A 24,276-nucleotide genomic window follows, 5' to 3' on the forward strand; every position below is an offset into this window, starting at 1 on the left:
CTAAAACATTAAATATTTCAATGTTTTATATATAAAAAATTATTTAACTTGGTTTTTTTTAGTAGTTAAAATAAATTGTCAGACAATACAAACTAGTTTGGTCAAAAACTCCCATGTAGCAAGCATCTACATTTAACAAGTGGAAAAATAAATTTCAATGCAGAATATATAACAGTGCAATTTATTTATCTCCGATCTTTTACTAGTTTCGGTCAAAAATACATAGATTGGATGTAAAACAGCCTCACAAAATATAAAGCTTTCAGCTACTAAGAACGCACTACAGCATCAATAAAACAGAACAATACATGAGCAAACTGTATGTTGTCACTACAAGCCTCGAAAACTAAATTTGCTCCAATGAGTTCAGGCGTATAAGCTAGCAAGATCGTCTGCAAATGCTTTCCTGATAACTTCTCTCTTGAGCTTGAGTGCAGCGGTGACCAAGCCAGACTCGGGGGTCCATGGCTCAGGAAGCAATATGATTTTTGCTGGAATCTCAAACTTTTGCAAACGTGCTTCCTTAGCAGCCTGAACCATAAATCAATGACATCAATAATAATAAACAGATGTCTTTCTTCTATCATACATATATTATGCAGGGGGGCTGCACTAGATAGAATACAACAATTATAAGTAGCTCGCTTTCAGTCACAAGATATTCAATTTTATCTATTTATTTATGTCACTTTCTTCTTTGAGAACAGGGAAACCATTTTGGAAAAAGACAAACTGCACAGCAGTTCACCAGGCGATGCTGATGAATGCAATCAGATTATAGAAAGGAAGCAACCAAGTTCTCACAGAAAATGTTCCTGAGCATATATAGCCAGAGAGAGATATTCCGCAAGATACTTTTATAAATTCCCTAAGATAAGAACTAAACCTGAGTTGCTGTACTGAAGATCCGACTAATGCTTTAGCTAAAAAGGATGGAAGAGCAAACCTTTTGTAAGGATCCAAGTACTTCTTTCACAGTATCTTGTCTTTGGCATAACTCTGAAAAGTTGCTGTATGTGATTCCTTGATTTGAAGCCCAATTTTCTATTGCACTATGGGCAGCTACAACAAGCGCAACACAGTAACTGTGAAAAGGATCAGCATGCACCATGATGTTGTCAACATATGGGCTCACGCTGAGAGCAGCTTCTACCTGTAATGAAAATTAATTTATAGTAATAATAGTGACAACAAGTACAAAATAACTTCCACAAGTGCGCCCACCTTTCCCAGAGAGACATATTCACCATGTTGGAGCTTCACTATATCTTTCTTCCGATCAATAATTTCAAGACACCCATCAGGGTGAAAACGGCCAATATCACCAGTATAGAACCATCTCATTCCTCTTTCATCAACCTTCTCAAGAGGACAAAAGCATGCTGATTAACCTAAGAAGCAGCATGAAACAAAACATCTCATTATGTCAATTGCTGCTTACCTTGTAAGATTCATTTGTTTTTTCCTCATTTTTAAAGTATCCTGCAGTTACATTTGGACCCCCAATAATTATTTCTCCTCGAGGCATTGGTAAATCTGTTATTAAATATCCACCTTCTGGCCAATCAATCAACTGATATATAAAGTGACTTTATGTTAGTTACTGCAGATATGATATGGACGAAGAGAAGAACAAAAAATGCTTTATTTATGGGCAACAACTAATATGAAAATGAATAGACTAGTGCTAAACGAAATGAAATGAGCCACTACATCCTTACCTTGACATATGAACAAGAAAGGGGAGCACCAACACGTCCAACAGATGTGTCATCATACTCCGAAAATGACCCACCAGCACAAGTTTCCGTAAGACCATATCCTTGCCCTATTGGAGCACTGGAAATTATAAAAAGGTCAATAAACATTCAATAGGAATCTGAGCCCCTTCTGATGTATAAAATGAACTAACTATTTATCATAACTATTTCAAGTTGACAGCATCTTAATTATCTGAGCTGTCATCAAACAGAGATGAAGCTCTGCAAGATTACATATGCAACTCTTAAATAGTTGTTATAGCTTCTGTCAATGAACAAGGCAAATTGGTCAATGAATGAAAGCCTGAAACAAAAATGCAAAGAAATTTTTACTAACCCAAGGCATATGTTGATAAATCTTTGTGTATCTCCAGAGAGAGGAGCGCCTCCAGAAAGTAGAAACCGAACATGACCTCCTAATATTGCACGAACCTTTCTGAAGACAAGAATATCCCACAAGATTTTCTCTAGACCCCATGCCCCAAACCAGCTTCCATTTATTGCAGCTAACCGACGACCATATGCAACATCAAATAATTTCTTTGCTATGCCACCCTTTGTATCTACCTGGTGGCAGAGAGATAAACAAAAAGCAGTTTATACCAAAGAAATTAGAGGGACAAGAGCGAGAAAAATACTACAGTTCCAAAATGGCAAAAGATAAGTACCTTTTTCCGCACACCATCACGAACACGGTCTAGTATCGCAGGTACAGCAGTCATCAATGTCGGTCTCAATGCTGAAGCATCACCTTTAGTACCATTTTTAATCTTATTTGATGTATCAGTAAGAGTCAAAGGTGATCCATACCCTATAGCACACCCAGCAGCAACCATTACAGCCTGCAAAAGCACATAAAATTGCTTAGATATAATATGACAAGAGTGAAATCCAGGTTCCTAATCAGTATGATATCAAATTCCTTACCTCAGCTGCTAACTCAAGAATATGTGCCAGTGGCAGGTATGCCAAGTATATGTCCTTTTTACCCAGTTCAGGTACAATGGTCATAACAGCTGAAACTGTAGACAGTACATTGCGGTGTGTCATCATTACTCCCTACATGAAAAGAAATCGGGAAAAACATAATTAGGTCAACAGGAGCTATAAGTCTAGAGAAATGTTCAGATCGAAGTAATGCATATATGCATACAATATATGCATGCATAGTAATAACCTATCCATTTATAATCATTAAAATGAGCATATAATGATATGATTATGTCAATGCTACAAGAAGTTCTTGCCTTCTTGGTAATCCATATGGGCCAAGAAGTCTTATGTCACCCAGCAAATAGTTGTGCCAGGACAGGTTTCCTTAAGGCCATGACATAGCAGTAAAAAATTCAGTAAATACAATGTTCAATCAGAAGTTGGGCTCAAATAAAAATAGATACAATACAACAATGATTTTGCAATATGTAGAAATTTGATAAAATAAATATGTGGAAGTTTGTTAAAATAAAAATAAAATGTAAGCAAATGATGTTCATCTTTCAAAGCAATCGCTATACAAATAAATATCATACGAAAAGCATAATATAATCCTGAAAATAGAAGCATCAAATCTAGGAAGCTACTTCAGGCAGATAGTAGATTTCTAGAGTCCTCTACCCCCAATAGTCATAACAGCTCTTCCAGCTCACTACTGCCTGGACAATGAGTAAGATGCCATTAGAGCTAAGCAAGGAACATAAAATGGATATGCTTGCACACAGTCACAGAATCCTTTTAGAGCAATGACTACATGCACGCACACACATTTGCACATGCACATATCTGTCTAAATATGCTGGATATGTGCATCAGTGCAAGTCTGTCATAAATATGTCAAGGCAAATTATTAACAAAAAAAGGTGAAGGAAAAGGAAAAGGAAACATGTCTGTCATAAATATGCCAAGGCAAATGATTAACAAAAAAAAAGTGAGGGAAAAAGAACACGTCTGTCATATATATGCCAAGGCCAAAAAAGATTTTTCAGTGAAGACTCAAGAGGTTGGAAGCACAATCTACCACATTCCTGACAGAGCAATCAGTGATACCAGGCACATGAGGTTTGGATTAAAACAATTCCAGAAATCAAATAATTGAAAGTAATTATAAAGACATCAATTCAACAATCAAGAGACTGATAAATGAAAGAGAAACAATACAACTTGAACAAACCTTGGGCAAGCCAGTGCTTCCACTTGTATACATTATCACAGCAACATCAGATGAGGCAGGCATATCTGCATCAACAGAATTTTCCCTGCCTAATATTTGTACTTCCTCAAACGATGCAACTTTCCAACTAGTATTTTTCTTAGCCAATGAGACTTCAGTTGGGACACCCTCATCATTTAAATAGATTACACGATTCACAGTGTCAAGTTGTCCACTTATATCAATCAGCTTTTTTAATTCTTTGCGTCCACAAATCACAGTAGTGACCTCTGTCTGAAAAGCCAAGAAAAAGGAAAGAGGACTGAAACTTAACATTATTGCAAAACATAGAAAATATCATGAGTAATACAACAGAATGCCTGAATCACTACATGGAAAGGAGATACTTCGCAAAGAAACAAGAATTCACATAGATGAAAACAAAGAATAACCAAAAATAGATTTTCATGAGAAAAAAAATACAAAAAGTAATAATTAGAGAATATGTCCCACCAAGAAATATTAAATTTATCACAAAAGTTTCATGGCATAGTCCTAAGGAAGCATGTTATGAGAGCGAAAGGTATAAAAGCTGTGCCATGAGAAGGATATGTGCCGAAGTATTGGTAGATCTCAAAAGTCAAAACCATATTGAAAGATGAGAACACAGTATTTATAACTTAAAGGTTAGCACTTAGCAGGAAGGACAGACTTTGAATAGAGAGAAATAATAAGATATCATACCTCATTTAGTGAGTGGCAGAGAGCTTCCTCCCCCAAGGAAGCATAAATAGTGACAACTGTGATACTTCGCCTAAAGCATCCCTATTTTACAATGCCAAAATAAGGAAGTTAGCAAGTTGGAAATGATGCCAAAAGCTCACTCTGCCATAATATCATGCAACTTTGGTGAATGCATGCAGTCTTTTCTTTCATAAAGTTCTGCAAAATCACTTACAAAGATAATATAACAGAGAGTATATAAAATAGTGATAAGTGATGCAAGCAATATAAGAGATCCCTTAGTTCAGACTTCAGAGGACAGCAAATTTCAATTCATGGTTCATATGTAAAACATTATAGTGCATGAATGTGTTGAACTTTTATTTGTAGACATCAATATGTACTAAAACTTGTGTGCATGTTATATTTGTCACTATGTCAAAATTAATATGACATACAACTTTCGCCTAGCTTCTGATTCCACATGGTCATTAAAGAACACTTTTCAAAAAATAAAACAAGTGAGCAGCAAGAACCAATAACCTACATTTTACTCGGTGAAATGACGTCTTGAATCTAACTGCACGTAAAGTTGTAAACGAAAGAGATGATATTGCAAGGAGAATAATTGATACTTTACAAGAATGGTTCCAATTTGTGGTTAAGGGAATTAAATAATATAAACTACCTGCAAGGCAATCTGCCACTCAGCTCGGGTATCAGAAAAGATAGCAAGACGTTCACCATTTCTGTGGCCAATTTGCACTAACCCAGAAGAAAAGTTGCAGACAGCTTTGAAAGCTTCACCATAACTTAGCCATTCATAATCTCCCAAATGGAGCTTCTCGAAAGATCGACCATCTGGAGTTACTTCCATCTCGCTTGCAATAAGTTTCCTCGAGCCAAACAAAGGCATATAGGCAAAGCGTTTGCAGGATTGCTCAAACAGCTCAGCTAGCGTCACGACCCCCTCCCAATGCGTCTCCACAGGCTCAGCAAAACGATAATTACGAACCGCATATCCAGGCTCTCCACCTACTTCGACCGGCACCCCTCTCTTCTTCCCATTCTTCGAATTCCGAAACATTAGAGTAGCTATAACAGGAGCGAAGAGTCCGACAAGAAATGGATTCATCTCTACCGCCTCTCAAATATAGCAAAAACTTGCAAGATGATGTAAAACCTGCTGGTGAACATTGTTACAAGGTAAAGATTCAAATTCAGCAAATGCAGAAGAGAAACCCTAAGGTATGAACCAAGCAAGAAGCCAAAAGATCTAGAGGTATAAATAGAACAAGGAACTGTACGATCTAAAGATAAAGATAAGAAAAACACTCTTAACAATTAGACTACATAATTTTCGTCAAAAAAAAAAACAAAGAAAATCATTCAATTCTTCATCCTCTCCACATTACCACTTCCGAGGTAAGCGTCAAGAAACCTCCCGGTATTCGAATCATCGCGCGATGCATTGATCCAGAGATGGAGATCAAAAAACGAGATCAAAGCTAGAAAGAGAGATCGCAAGCATCCATACCTCCGGCGACCTCAAGATCCAGATCCGCCGCAGCTGACCGCGAGGACGTCGATCTGAATCGCCTCTTCCGGAGGGTTGCGAGAGAAGTGATGACGAGAATCCCTAGGAAGAGGAGCTATATAGGGTCCAGAGAACGAGCTCTGAATTAAAAGAGAGGAGGGCGGAGACTTCACAGTGCTGTGCGGTTGGAATTGGAGTTGAAGATCAACTCCTCGCGAGTTACAAATTCGACGGGGAAACCGTCTTTCGTAAGCGTGAACTAGTTGCGCGTTACTTTATTTTTTACGACTTACACCCTGTTATTTAAAAATTTCGTAATCCTTCACCGTGTATTCTTTTCTTTCTTTTTTCAATCTAGAGCCCTACATTTAGAGTTTATTATTTCTTATAAATCGTTTATTTAACCAAGAATATGTTCATAATCTAGAGTCTGACTGCGAGGGTCCCAAAAAAAAAAGGTGTAAATAACAATAAACATGTGAAGGTCCAACTATTATGATTTTAAGGATCAAATTAGAAACATTTATAAGTAATGAGAGATAAAACCGTAATAAACACAAAAGACAGGGTGTGGAATGAACGTCAATTTAGGAGAAAACGAATTCTATACTTTTTGTTTTTTAGAATATAAATGAATTAATTATCTTCATATCTTTTTCTCAGATTCGGTTTGACAACTATTCTTCAAATAGTTTTGGGAAAAATAAAGCCTAGTTTGATAAATACTAGAAAGTTGTGGGAATAATTATTTGCTTGGTTTCAGTCTTTATTTATTACTTCTTGTAGGTGAATAAAAAACTTATTAGATGATATCATGATATGACGTGACAAACTTGGTTGTATGTGATAAATTATGCTACGGTGCATCCAAGTTGGTGATTAAAAATATATGGATGAATATTTGTCACCCTTCTTTAAGAAAAGCCTTCGTGGATATAAGAATGAAGCAAGCATCTTTGGATCAAAAATAATTGGTACTTTAATTATTCAAATTATGCTCCTCATGGTCTTAGAAAATATTGAGTTGAGAAAGATTAATATATACTTGTATATATGTACATAGTACGTTTGCTGGATAGCCTCAAATAGTCCATTTTTACTCTTTTCTTTTTGAGGTAAAAAGAACAATTATTGTCAGATCGAGATCCGCTCGAGATTTTTTCAATGATTTCCATTATAGTTATTAACGTTTAGATAAGGTTGTAGAAAATTTCTATCATTTGACTGACTATACTTTCTTTCCTTGGATAAGTAAAAGAAGGCATGAAAGTTGAATAGAAGCCACAGTTTGAAGACCTGGACAGAGTCAGAGATCAAACAATAGAGACCATTAATGTCAAAAGAAAGTTGGTCACAAGAAGCTGCTGAAAGATTTAATTCTCACACTAGTATTGGAAGTCTACAAAGGATGACTGAAAGTCCAGCCTTCTTGATTTGAATTGCACTTGGGCAAAACTGAATCCAGAAGAAGAAGACTACGTGATGCAATTAAACTAGTTTGTTGTAAGTCAATTATTAGTAAAGCTCAACAAAGGCATTGTATTATGGAAATGAAAATGATATCTAAGAGGAACAGGCAAAATGAAGTCAGAACTAGAGAAGATCAACCTCTCTTGTGCACCGCAATGATCCAGAAATGAAATTGTAATTTCAAAGGTTCTGACGAACCTAATTATTCGACAAAAGTATTTTATAATTGTTCTAGTGCCTTTGTACCTATAGCTCACAGGAAAGGCCTTATACTATAACTTTTTGATAATCATGGTGAGCTATAAATGAATAACTATAGTGCATATTCTATGTATTTTACAGACTATAAGTGAAAATAGCCTATAAATCTACAAGGAGTTCAGAATGCGTGGATGCACGAGTTCTCTTTTCGGCTTATCAGGTGAGTGATCAGAAATACAAGTCACCCGGATGCAGCTGCAACTCCTTCCATGTCTCTGTCCCTTTCTTTGTCAAACTCCTCTATCAAATTCCTTTGTCTTTGAGTCAGATTTCTGAACACAAAAAGAGTATATGGAGAATGAATCATTTTCCTATTCTCTTCTGTAAGAGGGAAGAAGACTTGTAACGACAAATGGCGTAAAGTGTGAAATTTTAAAGTTTTGTCTGATAGAAAAACTTACGATGGAATGCTGATATTGAAATGAATATATTGGTTCCCATAAAAGGAGGAGTTTCTTGATTTTATTCCTGGACAACAAAGATATTAAGGACAGAATATTGGTGTAAGGTCTGAAATACAGCTACAACTATACTATACCGGTAAAATGCATTCCATTTCATACAATCATTCTAAGAGAAGAAAATAACAGATTGGCAATTGCACATATATGTTATAACTAGTTCATATCATATGTAGTGCTGAAATTTGGGTTGGTGTTTATGTCTTTCAAATTTTGGGAGATTTTAGTACTTTATGGTAAACAAATAATATAAGCATGAACAGGTACAATAACAGCACCAATAGATAGGGAAGCAATTCTATATGTATAAGAAACTCATACTACTGTAATACTAACCTTTTCCCTTCAAAACCACTTTCTCTCCAGGTTGGGTACCTTGTCGAACCTGTGAAAAAGAATCACAACTGAGAATGCAAATGAAGAGCTCAATTCTTATATTAATTTGTTCACGGATTCCTCAGACATTCCAAAGAGACGAAAATTCCAAACTGACCTTTACAGAAACATTTCCTGTAAGAGTTGGGACTATGACGCTACCTCCCAAGATTGCCTATAAATATTAAATAAGCAATTTCACAAGTCCTCATCAGTTAAGATCACATATATAGTCAATTAGCTTTTGAATCAGTTGTAACATGGAACCAACACAAGCTAAAGCAGAATGAGCAGTACTGATTTCCTTCAGTTTGAGAAAAAGAATGCCCAGAACATCGAATATATCAGCCATTCACAAACAAAAGAAGAGCACAGGTGCTTTGAAAATTATGAACAATTTACATACAATATTATTATTCAAACCTTAAATGCAGAAGGAACAAAAAGAAGGAAACATCATAGAGAAAGGGTACCTGGGCGATACTTAAAACAGCATCTACATGGATATTACTGCCTTCTCTGCGGAAGACAGGATCTTCCCTTACCTATAAAAGGAAATTGGCCTGTTTGCAATCATTCCAAGTTTACAATTAGCAGATAGTATCATATGAGGAAGGTATATACCTTGACAGTAACATAAAGATCACCGGGCCGAGCACGTTCAGGATCGGCTCCACCACTTCCACAGATTCTCATAGTGTCATCATTATCAACTCCTGGAAATGCAAAAGGAGGGGGAGGAATCACACAAGATCATGCAGACTCAAGCATATAGGTAAAAGCTCCATCTTTGTATCCTTTGTTCCCTGCAACAAAGGTAGGTCTTTCCCTTCTCATTTCTTTTGTCACACGAGTACTGTATTCTTAATGCTAATCTTAGGTCCCCTTCTAGACTCAGGTAGAATATTGATTTGATTCAATAGTTGATCTTGGAAGTTTTTTTCATTAAAACAGAAAATTCTGTTTATTTTCCGATTTATTAGTTTTTAGAAACCTGAAGTTTTGTTTCTTTCAATCCCTGTGGTCCTTTTTCATTTAAATGCCGCAACCTTATGCCACTCCAATCCTTAGACTTGGGTTCGTGACCTTGAACTAATGGGGAGAGGAAGTTTGCTGCAAAACCTACAGAGCTTATTACCCGGGTAGCTTATCTCACTGGTTTGGAGTATTTATATCATGCTAATAAATGAGAATGTGTTCATTTTGTTCTAACCATTGAATGATAGACAAAAAGTAAAACAGCTAAGATGCAAGAAATTGCATCTCAAATATAACTTTGCAGCAATTGTATCGATACACTTATACGTTTCTTGAAGTTGCCATTGACTGTCCAAAATTCTTAGCATGGGTTTTGAGGTGCTTAATTGACATGCTTTTTGTCTGTCTGTGAACAACTACTTATAAAATTAACATCACAGAAATGTAATAAACAAGTTTAACTGAGTAGCAGCTTCATACCAGGCATTATGTCAAGTTTGACCGACTTTTTCCCACTCATGAGTTGCTCTCCCTTGCATGACTTGCAGAAGTTCTTCAAAAGAATTACACAACAAAAGAAATATAAGACTTCAAATGGTAACGGAAAGCATAAGAATGGACCCAACAAGGACAAATATTGAGCATTCATTGAATGGATACAAATGAAACAACTTGTCCATTTTATCATGGAATAAGTTTTCAATCAATGTTAGAATATAAATTATAAAAATCATCGTTCTCTAACAGCTTAAAATTTTTAGAATAGTTAGTGAGTTAACAATCACCATTATATATAGAGTGAACCTAGAATTTAAAACTTGGATATTTATGAAAGAACTATAGTACTTTGGCTACTGAAAAACTTGCCTCACAGAGAGCTGTTGGTAGCATGGATACCTTTTCTAGTGAATATGTTCTGAGGCACAACTAACTAATGAGAAAGAGCTAAAGAATCCAAAGAATCTTTAGATATAGGGGACTCTATATGATCATCATTCAGAAAAGTTACCATAAAACTTGTTTGGCATAAAATCCCACTGTGACAGCAATTGATAGTTATAGTCATCTTATTCACAACCACAGGAAAGTCCAAATGCACAGAGCTATATAATGAAATCATTTAGAAATGAGGAGATATGATACATGATCAAGTTATAACTTATTAATGATGATATAAGTGATGGTGAAAAATGTTTCAAGACAAATTTTCGCACAACTTCAAATAATGAACAAACTAATCAGTCATGAGAAACTAGAAAGAGTAATACCGTCACAATTTTTCCAGTTCCACCACACCTCGTACAAGTTGATTCAAAACTAATTAAACCACGTCGTAGGTACATCTGCAGGTTGCAAAAGAAGCAAATTAGAAACATAGAAAAATTTATTCAAGTTGGCTATAAGTTCTAATATAGCCTAAATTTGCAAGATCCATGAAATTGGAGACTGACCACTCCTGAACCTTTGCACGCTTTACATGTTTGAGGTATTGTTCCACGGGGAACACCAGTCCCATCTGCAAAAAGGACAAACAGTTACACTAATATCAAAGTAATGATGATCAGAGACCGCGTGGATAAAACACCAAAAGAGGAGACATTGCTTCTTATATATAACATACTGCAAGCTTCACAGAGAACATCGGTTTCAAACGTAATAGTCTTTCTGCAACCTTGAACTGCTTCCATGAATGATAGCTCAATGGAAACCTATATTAAGTAATCAGCAAATTAAAAATAAAATTGCAACACATAAGAGACACATATATTACAAGGAAGAATATAGACCTTGACATCTCGACCGCCTTCTTTCATAGTGAACATGTTTCCAAATAACTGAAAATCAGATTACAATATGCACTGTCAGACATCTAACCCATCAAAAAAGAGAAGAAATCTAACTTTTAGTTGAAAGCCATGATAAGTTAATGACACATTATACATAAAAGCAGATAGTTCACAACAATAAAGTAAAACCAGAATTCATTTAGCACCGACATCAGAAAAAGCATCTCCAAATGGATGGCCATATCCAGCACCTCCAAAAGGATCACCTGGGCCACCACCTTCTGAACTAGTTCTTTCATAGGCATCTGGTCCAAGCTGTCCAAATTCCAATGGAAAACAGGCATCGATAAGCATATGAACGTGGAACACACTTTGACCAATTCTAGTTAAAATTTAGCTATTAGTCATGTTGAGCTTTTCAGTGAACACAAGTCCATTGATACATCAGACAGCAATTAAGTAATGATGAACAAAAAGGGATGCAATGAAGCACCTGGTCATAAGTTGCACGTTTATCTTCATCCTTTAAAACCTGCAAATCATAAAAGCAATAAACTCTCCTGTAACAGGCTAGTTATAACATAAACACATGTGCCACTAACATAAGAATAATAATAACAATACCTCATAGGCACGATTAACTTCTTGAAACTTTTGCTCTGCATCTGCATCGTCTTTGTTTGTATCAGGATGGAGTTTCTTTGCAAGCTGACCAAAACATGTATAGCAAGTTGGATGGAAGCAATTAGCTATTAAAACACCACAATAAGAAGTAACTCGACCTAAACAGAGAAGGAAAATCTACCTCATGTACACTTTATATAGTAGCAAAAGCTTACATACCGCATAATAAGCCTTCTTTATATCCGATGCACCAGCGTTTTTGCTCACCCCAAGCACATCGTAATAATCTCTCACGCTCATCTGTCTCGTTCCTAAAATTTACCAGAAACAGAGAGCAAGAAAGGATCTTTACCTTTTAAACAACAAAAATAGAACTAAGAATTCGATAAGAGATTACAAAAACCAACCATGAAATGACCTGCTTGTACACCAGTGCCCGCATAAAGCTCCGCTCCTCCATCCCACTGATCACGTATCAAGAAAATAACCAGAACACAATAAGAACATAAGGAATAAGGATAGATGAGTTAAAAAGAAGCAAACTTTAAGCGACCAGCGCCACCTGAATCGGGTTGCTCGTTCGAAAAAGCCCGTGGCGAGCTGGAGACCACTGAGAAAAATCGGCGAGGAGACGGCTCGAACTAGGCAACAAGAAGAAAACTGGATGAGGAAATTAATTCGAGGAAGTAAACGAAAGGGATGGAAGGAGTATACTCACGCTGGGAGAGATGGACCTCCACGCGATGTTGTAAAGGGAGAGCCTCGAGCTAAGAGAACGAGCCATTAGAGGAAGGAGGATTCGAAGAGACGAGAGATGAAAGGAGAGGAGAGGAGGAGAAACTCTAATTTTAGCTTCGATCGCACCACCACCGCCACCGTTATTGGAGGACGGTGGCGAAAGCGCGAAGTCGGCTAAAACCCTGAGAGAAAGGGGTTTCAGCTTACCAAAACACTTACTACCAGATCCAGATGAGGGGCACTCACCGAGTCACATGGTCCCAAAGCCCATACGCTCGGCCCAGGCCTTCCACAGAATTGCTGAGGTAGACTCCCCCGACAGCAAACAAGACCGCTTCGGAGTTTACAAACGCGCCGTCTGTGTTCACCTTGACCCGGGCTTCGTCCGCAGCTCTCGAAAATCTCTCTATTTTTATCGTTCGAGAGCTCGAAGGCTAAATGAATTTTAAGAAATATAAATGATGGTGTATGCAACCCCGTCTTTTGGGATCCAATTACATCCCATCCTTTTAATGCGATTCACTCTAGGGATTTCCCGATCGACCAAACATTATGAATGGCTCATTAGTATGAATTCTGGCGAGCGAATGGCATCTTGCGGTCCCAACACTCGCTAGTAATCATACACTTGTCTCGAATATATATTAAGCCATGTATTTGTAAGTATGAACTAATTGAATGACGGAAATATGAATGGCTCATTAAATCAATTATAGTTTGTTTAATGATACCTGTTAGTTGAATAATCTTAATAGCATTGAAAGCTAATATGTACAACAAACCCGGAGTTTTGGAAAGGATGCATTTAAGTAGATAAAAGATTGACACGGGCTCTACTCGTTGATCTAATGATTTATGATAATTTTGTACAAACTTTGTATCGATGGTAATTATTTAAGTTTCTGTTTTATTAACTTTCAATGGTAGCTATGGTGGTGACTAGCGGCAAAGAACTAGGATTCAATTTCAGAGAGAGCCTAAATTTAGCTACCACTCGATTGCGGTTGCATTCCCAAATACTTAGACTCGTCGACAACACCTTGTGTTGCTTGATTCATTGTTAAGGACGCATCTCCAGGCTAAAATTTAGATGATGAGGCCATCTAATCCTTAGACTAAGCAGTTTTTCTATTCATTCGTCGTTTACTAGGAAAATTCTTGTAAGTTTTTTGGATGCTCTCGGCGGATACATGAATCAACTGATAGAAGAATTAGCTGACTCATAAGATTTCAGACTGACACGGCCCAGGGCAACCAACCAGAAAATACATTCTGGAAAAAGGAATGTGCATTGGGGAATGAGTTTATTCTTGTTAGAGCCCATTATTGAGCAAGAAGTCCAACAGCTTTTACTGGTAGCAGCCTAGCAGGTGGTCCATGAGGACAACAATCCTGAGCTGCAGACCCAACATCTGCAAGTCTATTGCAATTTATTGGGCAGTGAGGTCTCAATCAGTGCTCAAGAACTTGTCCCATAAGTTGCTACATTGACAGGACCATTTGCTGCTGCTCTTGTTGCTGTTCCCTTTGCCCCAGTGTCATCCAAATCCTACTATTGTTTCATAACAACTATTCCTCTCTCTCTCTCTCTCTCTCAACCAAAAATAGCACACTTGTGAGATTTTCTTTTTCTCTATATATTTTGATTCACATAATAGGTGCTGCAAATCTGAGAAAGGTAGGCCAAAATTAGGTTAAATTATATTTTCATCGCCTGAACTATAACCCAGTATTTCATATCACATCTGTGAAATTTAAAAGCATCACAGAAAAAATAAAAAATAAAAGCATGCACTTTGCTTTTACACCCTTTTATTAGGGATGTAATATGATACAAATTCAGGACATATGAGTGTTAAAATTTACAAATAACATTATATGATAAAATAACTTGGCATGGGGAACTTAAACTGAAGAAGAACTCTATTCGCACATCATCTCTCAGCTGTGCAAGACTGATAAAAGTGTAGAGCTCCCCTCCCAAGAGGAAGTGATGAACAGAACTGTTGATTCCAGGACACTCAGAAGGTTATTCTCATAATATTGTTAGGTTCCAAGATGGTTCCTCTACCGCTGCATACATAGTACATACAACCACATAAGAACAAGCAAGATTAGGACAATAATATTATTCTTTTAAATATCCCAATTAATGCAGATTGTAAATTTGCGAAAGCACTAAGGACATACAGTACAGCCACTCATAACAGCAATATTCTATTAAGATAAGCTATGTGACAGTAGATTATCCTAGATATGGATGCAGAGTAAACCAGATAGCATTGGATGACAGCTTAAATATAGTACTTTGCCACTCTAAATGCAATATAACTCTATTAGAAAACAAAACCACTGTTATCGTCTATAGTGGGATTATAAATGGATCTGTAATTAGAACATATGCTAAAGAAAATTACTGTGGGTCAGAATTTAATTTAAGTTTCAGGAATATGTCTGCTGTATAGTTTAAAGCAGGCTGCTTGCCTTTTGGTTGGCAATATATAATGTTTGAAGAAAAAAGCAGACACCTTTGCCCTACAACTTTGTTCTATGGCACTTGTCTACCTTCTTCTTCATATAGTTCAAAAGATGCTATCTAGATTAGCATACAAGTAATCACTGTTTTGGGGTGCTAAAATGATCTTACAAGGGCATGGACATCCACATAGTTGAACAGATATACTAGTCAGTCTCATGAAGTTCTTATACAAATTCCCCATGGATAAGATTCATTGACTTGCTCTTAGTAGCACAACAACAAAAACAACCACAATTCATCAAGATTATGGATCAAAGATAAATGGAGTAAACTAAACATAAACTGCCTGTGGAGAGACATCATAGATGACAACAAAACAAGGCAGTATAGCTCTAGGATTAAAAACAAGGAGATCATCTAGATTAGAGTAAGTCCCTACTGAACTGGTAATTGAATCACACTCCTCTGGAGCATCATGAATCTTCTTCACCCTCCCTGCAATCACTCTGCAAACCAGCATTGCTCTTTTCTCACTGTCAGATGAGATCTGGGCTATGTCGTGTGCTCTACCACTGGTAGCCATGGTAGAGATATTCCCGAAGTCGTCACGTTTGAACCCATCTCGTATAATGCTGCATACATTACAGCGAGGGATCGATTGACAGAGATTAGTGGCTCCGTCAAGCCCCAGAGAACATGCAAAGGTGGTGCAATAGAACCTTAGGAGCTCATTGCCATCTGCTACACATCTTGGATACTTCTTGGCTAGTTTGTTGGCCTTGATTTTGATAGTGTCTCTGTAGTCCTCAAACTTTGCTATAGTCTTCTGGGAGTTGTGGACCTTAAGTATCCTCTTTATCTTGCAAACTGGATCTTGTTTCTCAAGCCAACTTGACTGGACAATGATCTCCACTATGTTTCTGCTACTGTCTTCAGGACCCAGCTCAGAGACTGATGTTGGAAACCAATGCAAGTATTAGAAAAAAAAAAATATTGATCAAATTTAATAAGCCTAAAATTAGTTCAAATTAGATAAAACTGATTGCAGAAATTGGATAGCAAAGGAGCATGGAGAGTTACCTGCATGTCTAACTGCCTGGTGAAGATCCAAAGCATCAAGCCTCATAAAGATCTCTCCACAGTCAGGGCAAGGAAAGACGGTGGCTCTCATGGAAGGATCCCTTGACACCCAATTTATTGGATCAAGCACACCATGACACTCATAACATCCAGAGATCTTACTGAGCTGCATTCCTCTAAAAGACCCACTAACAGAAGAGAATGATGAAGAGAATGAAGAAGAGGTAGTCACAGATGCTAATGAGTTGAAAGAAGAGGAGGTAGAAACAGCTCCATTGATCTCATCAGGAACAGCTTTCAAGGATCTACTAGAGGTATTACAACTACTAGTTGCAGCCCACTTCTGACAAACAGGAGGGCTCGTAGTCGCTGTCCCTATGACCATTGAGCTATCACCTGAGTTGCAGAGAGACCCAGAACACCCAATCCTCTTGTTCTTCTTCTTCTTCTTGTACTTCTTCTTCCTCATCTCTTCTGCAGCTTGGCAATGTTTGCATGAAGAGAAGATCCTCAAGGCTCCCCAAGAAGTTATCTTCCTTGATTCTGCCATTGCAGAGGATGTCTCAAGAGGATTCTACCCCCCTTGGGGTCAAATGGTATTGATGCTTTAGAGATATAAGGATGTACTTGGATGATGGGCCTTATTCCTTTTATTTGGAGAAACTGCAAAGGTGGCTCCTTTTAGTTTGGTGTGAAGGTGTGGTAGCTCTGGTTATTCTTTTCTTTTTCTTTTTTTCTCATCAACCACATGCCTTTTGAGGTTGTTTGCTTGTAAATAATACCTTATTGTCTCATTCCATGGCATCCTCTGCCTGCAAAAGATCATGTAAAACACTCATGGCAGATATCAGCATGCTCAGGTAAATATTAGTGCAGCTGTTAGCTTTACTCGGGCAAGCAAGTCCATCATTAGGCTGGCTCACTTTGATGTGGGCCTCCCTCCCACCTCCGCATTTTATCATGCAGCTTGCGGTCAAACAGTAAAAGCTTGCTCTAATGCTCCTTTAATCATGCCTGGAAAGGAGAAGAATCCATAACTGGTAAGAACAAAACGGCTAGCTCATTTTGAAATGGAGACATGTTTGGTAACCCAGCCATATATAAGAATTTTCAAACATCATACTACATAACCGAGAGATGCTTTTAAGCTACATGTAGGACCAAATATTTCACACCTTCCAATTCTTAACCCCCCCAATTTGCTCATATAAGTGTCACTCAACATATAATATTTAAAGAGAGTACCATCAAAATGATGCCTCCAAGTTGCAGCAATGTACTATTTCTTTTTATTTACAAAAACGGTTTGCAACAAAGGATGATAATGAGTTCAAAGCATTTATAATAATGTATTGCAAAGTATTATGCAAAGAAATTATACAAACACCTACTTGATTAAGTGGCTCAAGACTAGGTATATATTGTCCAATATATTTATCAGAGTTAGAACTTAGAACAATTTACATCTTATATATTAATAATAGTAAAACTGAAACATAAATTATTATTATTTTTCTTTTAAACTAATCTTAATTTAACTTCAAAAAGCTACAAATTCATAAAAGGACAATGAAATTAATGTACAACATGCTCCATTTCCAAAATGTCCCAAACTTGATGACTGTAGCAGTGTAGCCCTACAAATCCCACAATAATTTCCCACTCAGACACACATTCTTTCATTCTATAAGGAAAATAAAAGGTTAGAGAAGTGACAACTTTGATTAATCTAATATATATATATATATATATGGAAGGGTAGCCAGGTAAATTGGTCTTTCTTTTTATTTTTTATGGCAGGAAACATGGAACAATGGAACATGGCTAACAGATAATTTATAATTAAGTTGATGCATCTACTAATTGGGTTTGTTAAAAGAAAAGAGACAGTCATGATCTGGGCATGATCTAACCTTGATTCCCTAATCCCACTTTAAAGGATTAATATATAGTCATTAGTAAATTATAGGACAAAAATGGCCAAGGTCGACAAACATATAATTTAATATGAATTGTATAAGCTAATTTCACTTCCTAGTTCACATAAATTTTATTCTAAGATAATAAGAACTATATTACTCACTTTTACATAAATTCCATTATTTATTTATTTTAGATTTTTATAAATCACACCCTATATTTTATATATATCATGATTCATATCCTATTTTTAAGAATTTTACAACTGACCCCTTATTTTACTCTATAATTCTCATTTAACACCTTATGTGAGGGGTATTTTAATAATTTGGTCGATATTAACTATGTTAGAATATTATATGAAAATTATAGAAAAAAGAGGGTTGGATTATAAAAACATTAAAAATAAGGTACGAATCACAAAATAGATAAAATATAGGGTGTAATTTATTAAAGTTATTTTATTTTTTATGACATATTGATTCTTAACTATATAAAACTTCTGAAATGATTTGTCTATTAGTTATCCGTTATAATATATCACATGACTAATCGATTTTAGACTGTCTAGAAATTATTCTACTCTTAGTTTAGAAAATAAAAAAATCGAATGCACAATGGATGAGAAATTTTAGATGATTTATGAGCCCAAAAAATAAATAATAGAGTTTATGTATAGTTGGGTTATGGGTTCTAGATGTAATTTATAATATGTTGCATTCATAATAATGAGAATCTCACAATATATATATATATATATATATATATATATATATATATATATATATATATATATATATATATATATATATATATATAATATAAAATCATGATCATTTCTAGAGAATATGTGTATATATATATATGCTCTTAATGCCTCAAGGAATGAAGCGGCCCAATGGGCCAAGATGGCCAAGATTAGTGAATGCTAATAATGCCACCATTGCATTAAGACTTTTGGGCTGCCCAAAATTAATCATGGGCTAAAATAAAATAATAGGGGTAATTTTAAGCCCATTAAAGCCCAAGATGTAGTAACTTTTGATAACCTGGTCATTATGCATAACTAGAGAACTTTCATTTCACAATTCACACCCTATGTTATCCGCTTATTTCAGTTTACACCCTATCTTTTTTCTATTAAGAAAAAATTACCCTGAACCACCATTATATTTGCCATTGGATTTAAATAAATAAATAAATAAATAAAAATTAAGCAGAATATAAGGCGGTTTAATTTTTTAGGGAAATTTGCATATAACACACTATCTTTTAATAAAATTATGATTTACATCCTATATTTTTATTATTAAATTTTATAATTTAGTGAATATATATAAAAAAAATTATACCGTTACATCAGTTAATTAAACTTAACTAAACCTCTCAGTTAATTTAACTATACTAGAAAAATTATAAAAATACTCTCGACTAAGTCATACTAAGAATATTTTAATTATTTAAAAAATAAAAATATTTTAATTATTCTAGAAATAAAATATATATTTTTAACGAAATATTTCCACTATGTTAGTCCAAATTTAACATAAAATATTTTTTTGCATGTATTTGAATAATAAAAATATAAGAGGTAAATCATAATTATATTAAAAATCAGAATGTTATGTACAAATTTTCCTACATTTTATTCAACTCATGCACTTTTTAATAAAAAAAATACAAAAAACCACCCCAAAACCATCATTATTTTCAAAGGCCTAAATTGTAAAACAAAAACACACATAATATATAGGGCGTAAAATAAAAAAAATTTAAAAAACCCCCCCAAATTTCGCCCAATTTCAATACAAATAACGAGGTTTCACGTACAAAGAATCGATCCGATTATTTTGCATCTAGAACCAACTTAATTTCCTAACGTTTTGAGATATAGAAAGAAGTTAAAAGAAAGCCAAAAGGATGGAGTTAGATATCATTGCCCTTTCCAACTATGGACATGCCAACTCAATGCAGCCGAGACTTTCTCCATCTTTAATGTGGTCACAAAGAAAAGTAATAATAATAATAATAATAATAATAATAATTTAAGTATCATCCAATCTAAAAGATAGTCGGAAAGTAAAATATACCCGTGCATGGTCCCAGTCCAAAAGGTGGATGCAATATGCCATCTCTTTTCTTGATACAAAGAAGTGGAAGAAAGAGGAAGTGTCATCATTAAGAGAGTACGATGCATTCATCTTACAGGATAGATGGATCTATTTTGCTAATGATAGTATAGAAGAACCTGCTAATTAAGTGTTTGGTGGTCAAGGATTAGCTACTAATTGTGCATTGCTAATTAATAGATATTGAAATTGAATGCTTAGATGAAATTTATTAGATTTTGACTGCTTTCACTTTAGATTATATATATATATGTATGTAAAAGTGAAGGTAATATTTATATATAAAGTATTAAGAGATCTAATCATCATACCTTGTACATTAGAAGAAAGAACACACACAGTAGAGGAGAAAACCCCACACATCTTGATACATTAAAAAGAAAGAAGGAGCCAGTTGTCACACGTGTGGCAGAATCATGTGGAGCACTACCTCTCTTGCTGCTGCCATGTCCCATATTCATCCCCCCCATCTCCATCCTCCACTGGAATCAATCATTTCATCACATCCCATCCCATCCCATCCCATCCCATGCTAGAGAGAGAGAGAGAGAGAGAGGAACACAAACACCATGAAATCATCTCATGCCCATCTATCTCCTCTCCTCTAGTGGGGCCCACTTGCTGGGTCCCAGATCCCAGCCACCCTTGGGAGTGTAATAAGGACAGAGTTTAGGTGGTAATATGCAAAACTCCATGACATTCTTCTTGGAAGCAATGTAGAGAGAGAGAGAGAGAGAGAGAGAGAGAGAGGGAGAAGACTAAAGAGAGTCCAAAGATGGACCATCGCTAGATGGGCTTCTTTCCGAAAAGCATTTGGTGGGCCAGGCCGCTCGTGTGCTGCCTCCGATCCCTCCCACTTAGCAGAGAAAGTGATGAGAAGAAGAAGGAAAGAAAGGAGGTAAAAAAATAAGTTATGGCTGAACAAGTTTCTTTATAACCACTAGACCCTCCCAACTCCAGCCTACTACTACTAACAACTTCATAAACACATCACAAAGAAAGAAGAAGAAGAAGAAGAAGAAGAAGAAGAAGAAGAAGAAGAAGAAGAAGAAGAAGAAGAAGAAGAGAGAGAGATAGAGAGGGAGAGAGAGAGATCTCGAAATGGCGTCGGAGAAGGTCGAGACGATCGTCGCCGGAAACTACGTCGAGATGGAGATGGAAGGAGATCAAAAGAGCTCAAAGAGCAAGTTCTCTAACTTCCTCTGGCATGGTGGCTCAGTGTATGATGCATGGTTCAGCTGTGCTTCTAACCAGGTTTATACAAACTACTCAAAATAACTAACAATATATATATATATACATATGTTGATGTTTATAATGCTAATGGGATAGTGCTTTTCTAATGCTTATGATGTTATCATTTTAGGTGGCTCAAGTGCTGCTCACACTTCCATACTCCTTCTCTCAGCTTGGAATGGTTTCAGGAATCCTCTTCCAGCTCTTCTATGGGCTAATGGGGAGTTGGACTGCTTACTTGATCAGTGTTCTCTATGTTGAGTATAGGACTAGGAAGGAAAGAGAGAAGGTGGATTTTAGAAACCATGTCATCCAGGTATAATTAATTATTAAGCTTTTTAAAACTATGATTAATTTGCATATGTTATCCTATGAGGGAATCTTTTGGATAAAAGCCCATTCCCCAGATGATAAAGACTATTTCAGATTCCTTGGTTAACTACGGATTAATTGGTACTTCTCAGTGGTTCGAAGTGCTTGATGGGCTTCTGGGGAAACATTGGAGGAATATTGGCCTGTTCTTCAACTGCACATTCCTTCTATTTGGATCTGTTATCCAACTAATTGCATGTGCAAGGTAACTCATTGCTCTGGTCGAATTATAAATCTACTCTTAAGCAATTCGAATTCCAATCAAAAATATTTCATCTTCCATTCAGCAACATTTACTACATCAATGACAACCTTGACAAGAGGACATGGACATACATTTTTGGGGCTTGCTGTGCTACAACAGTCTTCATCCCCTCCTTCCACAACTACAGGATTTGGTCCTTCCTAGGCCTCCTAATGACTACTTTTACTGCATGGTATCTGACTATTGCAGCCTTGCTTCATGGGCAGGTAGGTCTTTTTCTTTTTTTTCCTTTCTTTCAATTTTCAAGTCATTCATTCTCTATGAATCTTCAAGTACTACTTTGCAATTACTACTCTAATCCTAATATATATATTACTTGCTTTAAAGGTGGACGATGTCAAGCATTCAGGCCCAACTAAGTTGGTTTTATATTTCACTGGAGCCACCAACATACTTTATACCTTTGGAGGACATGCTGTCACAGTGTATGATACTAATTTTAGAAGTAACTTTAGTCTTCTTCTTCTTCTTCTTTTTCTGTGATTTATTAAAGTTTACTTTTGGGCTTGCAGAGAGATCATGCATGCAATGTGGAAGCCACAGAAGTTTAAGTTGATATACCTGGTGGCAACTTTGTATGTGCTAACACTGACACTACCATCAGCTGCTTCAATGTACTGGGCATTTGGAGACATGCTTCTCAACCATTCAAATGCCTTCTCTTTGCTTCCAAGGACAGGCTTCAGAGATGCTGCTGTCATTCTTATGCTAATTCATCAGGTGATATTATTAATAATTTTACTTCAAAGCAAGCAATAATGAACTCGATCTTGAGACTAATAATATTGTCATGCATGCAGTTCATAACATTTGGATTCGCATGCACTCCCCTCTACTTTGTGTGGGAGAAGGTCATCGGAATGCACGAGACGAAGAGCGCATTCAAGCGGGCTATCGTGAGGCTGCCCGTCGTTATACCGATATGGTTTCTGGCGATCATCTTCCCCTTCTTCGGTCCGATCAACTCGACGGTCGGCTCGCTGCTCGTAAGCTTCACAGTGTACATAATTCCAGCCCTTGCACACATGATCACCTTTGCTCCCGCTTCTGCTAGAGAGGTGCAGTTTATTACAACTATAACAAAATTAATTTCTTTCTTTTTTCTTTTCCTTTTAAGCTTCATTGCATTTGAAGATCTAATATAAGGTTGTTTGATTGCAGAATGCTGTGGAGAGACCACCAAAGATTGTAGGAGGATGGGCAGGCTTGTACTCAGTGAATTGCTTTGTGGTGGTGTGGGTACTGGTGGTTGGATTTGGGTTTGGTGGGTGGGCAAGCATGCTTAATTTCATACACCAGGTGGATACATTTGGGCTCTTCACAAAGTGCTACCAGTGTCCTCCCAAGCACTAGAGAGAGGATTTATATATATATATATATGTTGGCCATGCTCATTTAATTATAAAAGCATGGAGAAGAGTAGTATTCTGTATGTGTGTGAATGGGTGTGTTTGAAAGTAACTGTCTACTTTAGTTTGTATGTATGATCATTTTAATGAGATGCAACTAAGAAAATTAATCATTTCTCTTGTTTATTCTCTCTCTCTCTCTCTCTCTCTCTCTCTCTCTCTCTCTCTCTCTCTCTCTCTCTCTCTCTCTCTCTCTCTCTCTCTCTCTCTCTCTCTCTCTCTCTCTCTTGGTTGGTGGGTGGTGGCCGGTGGGTGGTCCAAGGAGACCAATTTACTTTCAAGTACAAGAAGCTTACATCCACTTTTATGTTTCTAGAAAAGAGAAGTAGTTATAAGATAGTGACTGCAACATGGCTACTCTGTAAAAAAGAAAGCAGTGGTCCATGACTTCAGAACTCGAGAACAAAGGAGATATATAATAGAGACCAGGCAAGGCCAGATGAAAACTTTAATTAAATCGATGCTTAAACTAAGACAATATCTCTCTTGATCTATTCTTTGCAAAGTTAAGCAGGTTTAGAGTGGA

At 36.4% G+C, this 24,276-nt stretch overlaps 4 protein-coding genes across 5 annotated transcripts; 1 reads left to right on the forward strand and 3 right to left on the reverse strand.

The window, feature by feature from the left end:
* Window positions 1-165: 165 nt before the first annotated feature.
* On the reverse strand, window positions 166-6,417 carry LOC140780229 (long chain acyl-CoA synthetase 9, chloroplastic). Of its 2 annotated transcripts, none has more exons than XM_073125642.1 (12): window positions 6,167-6,417; window positions 5,318-5,812; window positions 4,651-4,731; window positions 3,928-4,200; window positions 2,688-2,819; window positions 2,429-2,602; window positions 2,098-2,327; window positions 1,722-1,839; window positions 1,442-1,573; window positions 1,225-1,359; window positions 947-1,153; window positions 166-531 (listed from the first exon to the last, which is right to left on the reverse strand). In XM_073125642.1, exons 2-12 carry the CDS (start codon window positions 5,762-5,764, stop codon window positions 367-369), a joined length of 2,094 nt encoding a protein of 697 aa, XP_072981743.1. In that variant the 5' UTR covers window positions 5,765-5,812; window positions 6,167-6,417; the 3' UTR covers window positions 166-366. The 2 variants fall into 2 exon arrangements, with proteins under 2 accessions (XP_072981743.1, XP_072981744.1); XM_073125643.1 differs by having other exon boundaries at window positions 5,318-5,815.
* A 1,375-nt stretch (window positions 6,418-7,792) lies between these two features.
* Window positions 7,793-13,291, reverse strand: LOC140758410 (chaperone protein dnaJ GFA2, mitochondrial-like). Its single transcript, XM_073094559.1, has 19 exons — window positions 13,107-13,291; window positions 12,841-13,042; window positions 12,685-12,763; window positions 12,530-12,586; window positions 12,342-12,433; window positions 12,123-12,206; window positions 11,992-12,030; window positions 11,709-11,813; window positions 11,499-11,546; window positions 11,333-11,420; window positions 11,163-11,227; window positions 10,980-11,054; window positions 10,192-10,264; window positions 9,358-9,449; window positions 9,207-9,278; window positions 8,852-8,908; window positions 8,695-8,743; window positions 8,299-8,365; window positions 7,793-8,169 (listed from the first exon to the last, which is right to left on the reverse strand). The coding sequence occupies exons 2-19, from the start codon at window positions 12,904-12,906 to the stop codon at window positions 8,079-8,081; spliced, it is 1,299 nt and encodes a 432-aa protein (XP_072950660.1). The 5' UTR covers window positions 12,907-13,042; window positions 13,107-13,291; the 3' UTR covers window positions 7,793-8,078.
* Window positions 13,292-15,559: 2,268 nt separating this feature from the next.
* Window positions 15,560-17,675, reverse strand: LOC140758174 (uncharacterized). Its single transcript, XM_073094259.1, has 2 exons — window positions 16,420-17,675; window positions 15,560-16,290 (listed from the first exon to the last, which is right to left on the reverse strand). Exons 1-2 carry the CDS (start codon window positions 16,967-16,969, stop codon window positions 15,671-15,673), a joined length of 1,170 nt encoding a protein of 389 aa, XP_072950360.1. The 5' UTR covers window positions 16,970-17,675; the 3' UTR covers window positions 15,560-15,670.
* Window positions 17,676-21,434: 3,759 nt separating this feature from the next.
* On the forward strand, window positions 21,435-23,857 carry LOC140780154 (auxin transporter-like protein 3). Its single transcript, XM_073125541.1, has 9 exons — window positions 21,435-21,513; window positions 21,551-21,722; window positions 21,835-22,020; window positions 22,169-22,281; window positions 22,364-22,547; window positions 22,669-22,766; window positions 22,854-23,061; window positions 23,142-23,399; window positions 23,503-23,857. The coding sequence occupies exons 2-9, from the start codon at window positions 21,570-21,572 to the stop codon at window positions 23,692-23,694; spliced, it is 1,392 nt and encodes a 463-aa protein (XP_072981642.1). The 5' UTR covers window positions 21,435-21,513; window positions 21,551-21,569; the 3' UTR covers window positions 23,695-23,857.
* The last annotated feature ends 419 nt before the right edge of the window (window positions 23,858-24,276 follow it).

The sequence above is a fragment of the Typha angustifolia genome, chromosome 3, assembly GCF_048772165.1.
Source record: "Typha angustifolia cultivar Huaian chromosome 3, ASM4877216v1, whole genome shotgun sequence".
NCBI lineage: Eukaryota > Viridiplantae > Streptophyta > Magnoliopsida > Poales > Typhaceae > Typha > Typha angustifolia.

What these genes read in the sequence shown, in the direction of transcription:
- LOC140780229 (XM_073125642.1), bottom strand. Translation starts at nt 5,764, where the DNA reads ATGAATCCATTTCTTGTCGGACTCTTCGCTCCTGTTATAGCTACTCTA. An exon ending in AGTGGCAGATTGCCTTGCAG is followed by an intron (nt 4,732 to 5,317) that starts GTAGTTTATATT and finishes ATTGTAAAATAG; the next exon opens with GGATGCTTTAGGCGAAGTAT. An exon ending in TTCTTGAGTTAGCAGCTGAG is followed by an intron (nt 2,603 to 2,687) that starts GTAAGGAATTTG and finishes GTGCTTTTGCAG; the next exon opens with GCTGTAATGGTTGCTGCTGG.
- LOC140758410 (XM_073094559.1), bottom strand. Translation starts at nt 12,906, where the DNA reads ATGGCTCGTTCTCTTAGCTCGAGGCTCTCCCTTTACAACATCGCGTGG. An exon ending in ATCTTTATGTTACTGTCAAG is followed by an intron (nt 9,279 to 9,357) that starts GTATATACCTTC and finishes TTCCTTTTATAG; the next exon opens with GTAAGGGAAGATCCTGTCTT. An exon ending in CAGGAAATGTTTCTGTAAAG is followed by an intron (nt 8,744 to 8,851) that starts GTCAGTTTGGAA and finishes TCTTTTTCACAG; the next exon opens with GTTCGACAAGGTACCCAACC.
- LOC140758174 (XM_073094259.1), bottom strand. Translation starts at nt 16,969, where the DNA reads ATGGCAGAATCAAGGAAGATAACTTCTTGGGGAGCCTTGAGGATCTTC. An exon ending in CCAGGCAGTTAGACATGCAG is followed by an intron (nt 16,291 to 16,419) that starts GTAACTCTCCAT and finishes TTCCAACATCAG; the next exon opens with TCTCTGAGCTGGGTCCTGAA.
- LOC140780154 (XM_073125541.1), top strand. Translation starts at nt 21,570, where the DNA reads ATGGCGTCGGAGAAGGTCGAGACGATCGTCGCCGGAAACTACGTCGAG. An exon ending in TCAGCTGTGCTTCTAACCAG is followed by an intron (nt 21,723 to 21,834) that starts GTTTATACAAAC and finishes TTATCATTTTAG; the next exon opens with GTGGCTCAAGTGCTGCTCAC. An exon ending in CAGCCTTGCTTCATGGGCAG is followed by an intron (nt 22,548 to 22,668) that starts GTAGGTCTTTTT and finishes CTTGCTTTAAAG; the next exon opens with GTGGACGATGTCAAGCATTC.